Source organism: Bicyclus anynana, chromosome 12 (genome assembly GCF_947172395.1).
Source record: "Bicyclus anynana chromosome 12, ilBicAnyn1.1, whole genome shotgun sequence".
In the NCBI taxonomy this organism is placed as follows: domain Eukaryota; kingdom Metazoa; phylum Arthropoda; class Insecta; order Lepidoptera; family Nymphalidae; genus Bicyclus; species Bicyclus anynana.
This window is the reverse complement of record NC_069094.1, coordinates 3,847,090-3,857,649: the sequence shown is the minus strand read 5'-3', so window position 1 is coordinate 3,857,649 and position 10,560 is coordinate 3,847,090. Positions and strand designations below refer to the sequence as shown.

The following is a 10,560-nucleotide window of genomic DNA, read 5'->3' as shown; positions in this document are numbered from 1 at the left end:
CCGCTCGTGTGCCCGCTGTTACGTTGAAATCTTTACGATGCGGCGCCGCAACGCACCGTGTGGCTCATAAGAAATCAACGAATGACTAATCGTTAAAATGCCAACGCGCGTCGGAAATAACGCTGAGTTTGCATGACAATAAGGGCTGCTACACAAACAACAAACAAAGTACAATAAGGAAGGAAGGCTACAAGTAGTTTTGAGGGGGATAGTTTGTCGCAACATCAGTGGTGTTTCATAACATGAGAAGTGAGTGGTATAGTGCGTAGCTAAGATTGACTAAGTAAGTTGATTTATTATTTATCCGCCTGCAGACGAGGTCTCTAGAAATGCCAAAATACATAAATTACAAGTAAAGCCGTTATCGTATTCTCTAATGTCTAATGTACAAAATAGGAGCTTGAAAGAAATTAATTGCTATGTCGTAAATATGTTGAACAAAGTCCTACATTAGTGGCAGTGATAAAAAGCAATTACAGCAAAGAACGGGGCCAAACGAAGCATCATAACCAGATACATCAACGTTGCTTGCACAAAGAAGTGTAATTAAATAGATTTCCCCTCACAACTTGCTGCTTAATTGCCGTAGATGTTACAAAAGGACGAAACATGGGAAGGGTAATCTGCGATTTCTATATTTTTTCATTTTCGATTTTTGTTTTTATTTTGGTTAATATTTTAAGTAAAATAAAACACATTTAACAAGCCAAAGGCGACCTTGTTTATAAATTGATCTTTTTCAGGCAATCCAAACGCATAAAGGTTAAACTCTCAATATCCTGTAAAAGTGGATGTTTTCAATTTTTTACCTTCTTAGGCAGAAATACCTACCTAACCTTTTTCGATAATTATGTCTGATCCGGGATAAGAAATCTGCTCGTCATGACCTGTTGATAAAGTTAACCAAGTTCGAAGTTAATTCGAGACAGCTCTAATGCCAATCAATATTAGTTCTGGTATTGTGAGAACTAATGAATATCGATTTGTATTTTTGGCAATGTTAGCGAGCAAGTTACACGTGAATAAGTTTTCGATGGCGGGTCGACGCGACACATGTGATGTTGACAAAGCAATCGAAAACAGTGAGGCAACAAATGGAATTTGTTGATAAGCGATTAACGAGTATTTGTGGCTTGTGGCTGTCGTGGCAAACAAAGTTTAAACGAATTTAGTTGGCTTTGCACTAGGTTGTTTGAGGAACGAAGCGAATTATGAAGTTCTGTCAAACTATAATGTATGATGTGCTTGATGCATTTCAGTTATTTTCGTTTATTAAAGTTTTGAATAAAAGCAGGTGTTACTTTCCGGAAAATAAGTATAAAAAGGTTGACATGCAAAGTCAACTTGCGTTGTAGAGTTTTGGCAGAGTTTTAGAGTCTCTCTGAGGATGATTCGGTATCTGGGTAAAACGTGCGTAGAGGCTTTTGTAACAAGGTTATAACTTGTAACAATCCCTTGTTTCGACCTAGGTTTAAATCTACCTAACCTCAAACATTTTATACTATACCTAACCTGTATTTTGACTAGTTAGAAGGAAAGGATTAGGTAGCGTAGGCAATTGTTAATCTTTGACTTTGATATAGGTTTAGGTACAATCCACACATTCCAAGTTTCCACAGGGAATCGTAAGGGGACGCTAAATTGCTTGTTAACACATTTTCGCCGGTAGTGAATCATGTGAAAGAAATGACAAGATCTCTCTATTACAAAGCAACTACTCCAAAAGACTCCTCTATTTTTAGAATAAAAACGGCAAGTCTGTGCATGTAGATGTTCACGCGAGCCTATGAAACAATTTCCTCCAAGATACTCTCACTCTAACAAAAAATATCATCTTGCAAAGAAAATTGCTTCTAAAACAATTTTTGACATTATTGAATCTTATTTCCATTTCGTTTTCTTTCGATAATGTTATATTATTGCCTTTTGTTACAAATTTTATATTACAATATGAATTTGCGTTAGAAGTATTAAAAACGCTCGCGACTTCGTCGGCGTGAAATTCAATTTTACAAAAAACCCGCGGCAACCATATATTTTTTCGTGACAAAATACGTGTTAATACATGGTATCTATCTTAATTCCTTAATTCATTCTATGAAATTAGCGTAGGTAATAAAATAGACAAACAAACAAATATTTTTCGTTATTTTTTTGTCAATGTAGTAGCCGTGATAGCCCAGTAGATGTAACCTGTGCCGTCGATTAGGAGGGCGTATGTTCGAATCCAGTCCGGGGCATACACCTCCAACTTTTCAGTCATGTGCATTCTAAGAAATAATATTACGTGTCTCAAACGGTGAGGGAAAAGCATCGTGAGGCAACCTGCATATCTTAGAATTTTCTTAATTCTCTACGTGTGTGAAGTCGGCCAATCCGCATTGGTGGACTATTAGCCTAACCCCTCTCACTCTAAGACACTCGTGCTCAACATTGAGCCGAATAGATGATGATGACGAATTTCAATGTACAAACATTCGGTATTTACTCTTTTATTATGTAAGATAAAAGTAAGACATACATTTTTAGATATCAAAGCACTTTTATAGCAAAGTGACTCTCTCACTCGTCGTGAAGTTGAATGAAATTTGTTACAGGTATGACTATTGTTTTTGTCCGAAAAATACTGTTGTTATTAATATACATATTTTATATTGAGGGAGGTACAGTTTCCCCTTGGTCTACTCCAATACAAGATTTCTTTTTGAAGATAGGATCGCTTTTGATTGCGATGTGAGCTTTACAGCACCCATCTATTCTGTTGATCTATTATTCAAAACGGTTAATAATATAATCTATGACGTAGGTATAACTTTTCAGTATCTTATCAGAATACTTGACAGTAGTTCTTGCGAGTAGAGTGATAACTAAACATTGCTAGTGGCTAATTCATCGTCGTGATTTAAAAGATTTGTTTTCTCAAGTTTATATTATTCTTTAAACGATTGATATATAGGTAAGAGGATTATTATAGTGGCCAAGTTTTTATACGTTATCTAAAATATTTCCAATAACAATGACGATAATGCTATTGTTATTGTGATCACGTGGTACTTGTTTACAGTTAACGGTGTGTTTTGTAAGTAGGTACTCCTACATACTTACGCGTTGGTATGTTAAATCTGCATTGTCTAATTAGTCACAAATAACATTATCGAACAAACCGTAGAGTTAAGAAGTTCATTTTATATTATCCGTATCTACCTACTACAAGCAAATTGATTTCAGTGTAGTAATTAGAGTTTGTTAAAAGTTATAACTTATCTAAACACCTCAATACATAAGTACAAACAAAAAAAAGAGCACATTAAATAGGACCTACTGTGTTATATTAATCAGACTATCAGACCACAAAGTATGTGGAACTTTTTAGTTTAATTTATACAAAAAAATGTGATTTTGTTCTAGTTGTCCTACTTTTCGGTAAAATGGGAAACACTGATAAGTTTTCTAACTTCAACTGGTTAAATGAACCAAATTCCTGGAGTTTATCTAATGACGTGCTTCAAGTAACAACGGACAATAGAAAGGATTTCTGGCAGGAGACGTGGTACAACTTCACTTTTAACAGCGGTCATGTGTATGGGATTGAGATCAAGGAGGATTTTACAATGGAGGTTAGTTAAATAGATTGGAAGTGATCTCGATAAGTTATCGGGATTTCGATGTAGAGTAATATCTGTGAAGTTATCGAGATTTCGATGTAGAGTAATAGGCTAATGAAAGTAGACTGAAATCGCCCGCTAAATTTAAAAAATCATTTAAACAAATTAAAAAAAAAAGTACGTTTTCATGATTTGTTTAAATTATTTTTTTGTTTGTGAATACATTATCTACGTACAAATAAGTTATTCTAATATTTGCACTATAACTTTCAGAATTTACTCCGATTTTTTTAACTATAAAAAAATACCGTTTACCTAGAGTCTTCTTCAATAATATAAATCACTATCACAGTGTCTTGGCCTTGGGCTTGGTCTTGGTATTCAAGGCATTGTACCTAGATACTCTGAAAGTGGCTGGAAGAACATGACCGTGGGAACAAAATCCCCCACGCCTTACCCGGCCAAGGAGGCAAAGCCTCGAGGCCCGTATCCTCAACCGGATTTATTTCTGGGACGAGATGACCTGGCTGTAGCTTACAAAATTTTGGTATTCTCCACTAAAATGACCAACCAGTGTTAAGAACGAAAAACCTCTCAACGTATTAGATACGTAGATACGTTCCATTTGGTTAGCTCAGGAGTTCTCTAGAGAATAGTGCAACTTTGTTATTCATGGCTTCTTTGTTTGTATTTATTCACCACACATATAGGATGTTTCTGTTAGACCAATGTTATGAGATACTAACTGACGCGATTCCTGTTCCCTTAGGAATACGGGGATAATATACATCCCATAGCCTTTCTCAATAAATGGGCTATCTAACACTGAAAAAGATTTTCAAATCGAACCAGTTGTTCCTGAGATTAGCGCGTTCAAGCAAGCAAACAAACTCGTCAGCTTTATAATATTACGAGACTAATATTGTTTAACGGAGATTTGTTTGAACTCCTCGCAGGTTTGCGTGGAAGCGTCGTTTACCACTCTGTATGACCAGGCTGGTCTCATGATATACGTGGATGAGAAGCATTGGCTTAAAACAGGCATTGAGTACAACGATGGCCAAGCTATGATCGGCAGTGTACTCACCAATGGAGTTTCTGATTGGGCTACTGGTACTGTTTGGTTATAACTAAAACTATATTTAATCCGTGATAACCCAGTGGATATGATCTCTGCCTTCAGTTCGGAGGGCGTAGGTTCGAATCCAGGCTGCGTCATGTACCTCTACGAAATAACTTTTCAGATTATAGCATTTTAAAGAATCAAATTAAAAATTTCTTAGGAAAGTTTACTTATGCAATCATTGTCTTCATATTATAAAGGTTTCATCATCATCATTATCAACCCATATTCGGCTTACTGTGCTTGCGTTTTTTCTCTTCCACAGTGATTCTCTGGAAGAGATCGCTCTTTAGCGATAAGACCGCCATTTGTACGTGTTATTATAAGTTATAGTTTATTTTTGTTTTAATGTACAATAAAGTATATTTCTTCTTCTTCTTCTTCTTCTTACTGCTGAGCTCGAGTCTCCTCTCAGAATGAGAGCGGTTAGGCCAATAGTCACCACGCTGGCCCAATGTGGATTGGTAGACTTCACATATGCAGAGAATTAAGAAAATTCTGTGGTATGCAGGTTTCCTTATGATGTATTTCCTTCACCGTTTGAGACACGTGATATTTAATATCTTAAAATGCACACAACTGAAACGTTGGAGGTGCATGCCCCGGACCGGCATCGATTTAAAGGTTTACTAAAATTAAAATACTCTGTATTTTAAAAGCTCTCACACGCTGTCGAGTAACTTCAATATGAGTAGGTACTTTTGTTTCGTTAAGTTTTCGACTTTAATTATCATCATTAAAACATGAAATAACTTGACGTTTCAAAAGTTTGTAACCTAATCATAATTGAAATAAATGAATTATGACTTTGAATTTTGACTTACTATAAAGCAACTTAACAAGTAAAGGGGGATGACCATTCCCGGCCTAGACCTTTCGTCTCCGCCCCACACTTTACATAAAAGTAAAAAATACTTGATAATTTTTGTTTAATAATAAATAAATTACTTTATCCATAGCGGTTTGCTATAACTTTCCCCAAAAAATAAGTATCACAACGATATTTGACAATATTATAGTTGTTGTATGACATTTTTGAAGACACGAACATGAACAGTGTTCACAAAAGCACGACCATTCAAAGAGCATTTTATTAACTTTGCAGGAGTGTTTACCGGTGATCCGTTCAAATTTTGGATACGGCTAAGCAAAGTGGGCGGCGTGGTCTGTGTGAAGTACTCCACTGACAACGTCACTTGGACCTTGCTGAGGTTGAGTCCTTTCCCGATATCTGACAAATATTTCGTCGGGCCAATGTGCTGCACCCCTCAGAGAGAAGGGTTACTTGCGAAGTTTAGTGGATTGAAGATAACCGTCCCGGATAAAGATATATTGCATTCGAATTAATGTGTTTAAGACCAACAAACACTTATAAGAGTTAACGGTTAGTTCTGCCTACACCAATTTACAACTTTAATTTTTAGAATTAAGATATATATTGTAGTTAGATAACATAAACTATGTATTATATTTTTTAAATATTGTAAACGTTGTGAAGATCTGTAATAAGTTGAAAATTCACCATTGGGCACAACGTATGTAATCAATATGTATACACGATACAATGTTCTGCGGTTGGTCTTCCTAAATAAATAAATAAACTTTATAACACTTCGCAGGGCGTAGACCATTCGTCACTTTGTAATATGCAACATGCAGCGTGGTCTGATCGACCACGATTTTCATTTAATTTTAACTTCATATAGCCTTTAACACACATACACAATAATAAATGAAATAAACTCGGCTGAAACTAATTAATTATTGCCGGAGCAAGCTCTACTATTTTCGAACCCATTCAGGGCTCAGGCTGTTTCACTCACGCCGCGTGTATGAAATAGCACATGACCATCACGTGAGTTTCAGCAGTGTGTGTGTTTGTATTCTATGATAAGACGATTTAAATAATAAATTATATATTAGAATTTGAAATTTTATTTATAATCTAAAGTATTTTCTACTAACTGGTTACGAGTATTTATCGATATTATGACTTTGGAATACCTTACTAATATTTTAAACGTGAAAGTTTGTACGAGTATGGATGTTACTTGGATGTATGTTTGGATGTTTGTTACTCTTTAACGCCGCAACTACTGAAGTGACTTAGCTGAAATTTGGAATGGAAATAGAAATAGAAAAACTAAATTCCACGCGGACGAAGACGCGGACGTCCGCTAGTAGAGACATAAATCCTGAAATAGAAATAAAATTCAACTTCAATTAAAAATGTCGTTTACACAACCAATCTTCCAGCTTTTCTATAATATAATTGAAAGACTACCCACTTACCTAAATGGTTGGAAGTAAGCGCACATTTCCAACCTTGGAATGAGTAAGGCAATTTGTCTTTGAACTTATTCGAGTTTATAATTTAGTACCTAAACAATTAATTATATATTAACGTTTCTAACGTAATTGAAATCGTTGTTTTCAAATGACTTCCATAACTTTATTTTAGTGTTTATTTAGCCGTATATGTACAAATTACCTTACTGTAATATTGCTGTAACTTGTAATGTAGATTGCTTGGGGGTCATTGGATCAGCTTCTAGCTCTAGACAGGAAGTAAAACTAAATAAAAATTTAAATATGTTAACAATTTGTAAATATAGTGTTCAAATATTGAATTTCTTGCCGGCTCTTCACAGCAGAATCTGCCTTCCGAACCGGTGGTAGAGTCAACCTTGACGTTTCAAATGTACCTACTTGTAATTTTTTGCCTACTTGAAATAAATAGATTTTGAATTTTTGAATAAACTTTTTAAAGTTTATTGCTAACTGTGGGCCCTATAGGTACTTGAAATAAATTAATTTTGAATTTTTGAATATTTTTTTTATAGTTTATTGCTAGCTGTGGGCCCTATAGGAAGACTGAGTCACCTGGCAGGCGATGGCGCGAGTACTCTCAGAGTATCTCTGCGAGGTCCCAACCCCAGTCTATGAGAACCCATGTTATAGCGCGATAGCTCAACGAGTCGCATAGCTGAAGTGGCTATAGGCTTTTTACAAATTACCTCTTTAGTAGGTACAGTCTCACCTGACGGTAAGTGATGATGCAATCTTAGATGGAAGCGGGCTAACTTGTTTGGAGGAGGATGAAAATCCACACCCCTTTCGGTTTCACGCTAAATCGTTTGGCGGTACATCTTTAGCGGTAGGGTGGTAACTAGCCACGGCGGAAGTCGCCCACCAGCCAAAACGATGGATTGTTAGGGTAGATGTTGGAATAGCGACTCCCTAGGTGGTAAGAAATCATCAAGTAGATAATAGTGAGTCGATAGTTGCATGGGCTCAGACCTTCTATTGTAATTCACCAACAAAATTGTCCGTCGTTTTTTGAGGAGGACGAGGTAAACTCATACATAGAAAATATTTAACACCAACAAATATATCCTGTGACCTTATACTACACACGACTAGGTAATAGAAATTGTAAATCGTAATTCACACACGTGTAATTTAAACACATTGAAACATCGATTCTACAGATGCAGTTTGATGACCATGTTTGATCATGATCATATATATTATATTGACGTGACTTTCAATCCCCTACTCTACGCTCCCATCATAAATCTCATCAAGCATCTGTCGTTCGAGTCAAGATATTCTACGGTGTAACATTTTTTTGCTAAATCCGCGGAAGGTTGTTGTAATGTAACGATTAACGGTGGGGCCACGGCTTTGTTGATATGTTTAATATATGCGTTTTGTTTGTTTTAGTAATTGTAGCTTTTGTTATTTCACTTCAAATACAGCAAAACAGGTAATTTATTAAGAATGTAAGTATGATATGGCATCGCTTTGTGGATACTGTCTTTATTTCAATTAGATAGATATTTTGATTTCTATCAGTTAGATATATTGCTTTTGTAATAAGTAAATATAAATTAGTGTATCAGGCATGTAAAGCTTAATAACAAACTAACACGTTAATCCATTGAACTAAATGTACATTTTACTAATTATCATGAGATATTTGTTTAGATTGTACCGTCAACACATCTCGTACTAATTTGTAACTGCTAATAAAATGTAAATATTTAGCGATGACACAGTAAACGCATCCAAACAGTGTTGCTATTCCTTATTGTTATTTGCGTTCCAATCACCGCCACCAATTAGCCTTGTTCTAGACAGTCAGTCAGTAGATAGAAGGTGGACGCGAAATCACGTAGGTACGTAATTATTTCTCCGAACGACATTGTCGAATTGCATGGATTTGGTTTCCATTACGTAAAGTAAAAAATAAGGAGATGAAGTAGACGTACGTATGTTTTCTAAATAGTAATGGTCAATGGTACACTCACAGACAATTAGTAGAATCGAGACGCTCAACTTTGCCGCGCGTGCTGCCGCTAAAAGCCATGGCCATCGGGTAACATGGTCTCAGGGAACATAAATCAAGTCGACTCAGCTAAAGCAGAATTACTTGCGATTTTTTTCACAGTTGAATTTCGTTACAATACGCTCCATTACGCTCACCGTCCCGAGTAATCTCTTTTCTTACGATGGTTTTAACCCCTGAGCTCTATACGTTGTCTATTTATAGCACAGTCTGTTGCTCACGGATATTTATAAAGTGATTAGAAATGTTTTTGATGTGTAATCCACATTTAAATGCTATTTGTGCCTATAGACTAATACTATAAAGAATACTAGGAGATAATTCACGCGCCATACATTTTGCCATGCCATATTAGCAATTACTCCAAATAGTTCTAACGAATCGTGCCATTTTTTTCGTTGGTTGGCACTTTAAAAAGGACCCAGAATGAATGATCTCCTTTCTTTCTATCTATAAATGAACCGATTTTGAAATTTCTTTTACCAATAGTTCACGTTATAACGGGGACTTCGCAGAAACTGAGAGCATCTGCTATTCACATTAATATTATAAAGTGTGTGTGTAAGTATGTTTGTTCTTCCTTTACGCTGCGGCTACTGAATCGATTAGACTGAATTTTGAAATGGAAATAGGTTTTACTCTAGATTAACACATGGGCTACTTTCATCCCGGAAAAATCCATTGTACCCACGGGATTTGTGAAAAACTGAATTCCACGCGGATGAAGTCGCGGGCGTCCGGTTAGGTTATAATTCGAAATATGCTCAGGGCCTCTAGCCACGTGGCACGTCGATTCTCTTCTATCAAAGCAAACGCTGCGAAAATTGAAAAAATATGGGAATGACATTTGGAATCGAGAGGTCACGTGATCAAGTTATCGATATTTTTTTTTTAATTTAGAAGAGTTAGCGTTTGTAGATAGAGAATAAACGTGCCACGTGGCTACAGGCCCAGGATATATTCAACCTCCTAGACCTTCTCAAACAAAATGAAAGACTGGGTGGTGTGAGTTTTCACAGGGAGTCATCGATAAAACTGTGGTAAAACATTTTGCGCCATGTTTTTAGGTAGTGCAAAAGGCACAGTTAGATTAGCCTTGAGATAGAAATTCACCAGTCCTGAGTCAATTTAGAAAAAACAAAATCCTATGAGGCCCATAGGATCCTCATAGGATTTTAGAAGAAGGCTCAGAGTCACACAGCGAGCGATGGAACGAGCTATGTTAGGAATATCTCTGCGTGATCGAATCAGAAATGAGGAGATCCGCAGAAGAACCAAAGTCACCGACACAGCTCAACGAGTTGCGAAGCTGAAGTGGCAATGGGCGGGGCACATAGTTTGAAGAGCCGATAGACGATGGGGTCCCAAAGTGCTGGAATGGTGACCCCCCACGAGGTAGACTGACGACATCACGCGAGTTGCAGGGATTTGCTGGATCGTGATGTTTGGAAGTCCCTATAAAAGGCCCATGTCCTGCAGAG

At 36.5% G+C, this 10,560-nt stretch overlaps 1 protein-coding gene across 2 annotated transcripts; it reads left to right on the top strand.

Annotated features, from left to right (window-relative positions):
• The first annotated feature begins 135 nt into the window (after nt 1-135).
• On the top strand, nt 136-6,653 carry LOC112043478 (uncharacterized). 2 transcript variants are annotated; one of them, XM_024078895.2, is made up of 4 exons: nt 136-283; nt 3,409-3,617; nt 4,562-4,718; nt 5,834-6,653. In XM_024078895.2, the coding sequence occupies exons 2-4, from the start codon at nt 3,429-3,431 to the stop codon at nt 6,073-6,075; spliced, it is 588 nt and encodes a 195-aa protein (XP_023934663.2). In that variant the 5' UTR covers nt 136-283; nt 3,409-3,428; the 3' UTR covers nt 6,076-6,653. The 2 variants fall into 2 exon arrangements, with proteins under 2 accessions (XP_023934663.2, XP_052740490.1); XM_052884530.1 differs by lacking the exon at nt 136-283 and having other exon boundaries at nt 3,160-3,617.
• Nucleotides 6,654-10,560: the final 3,907 nt, after the last annotated feature.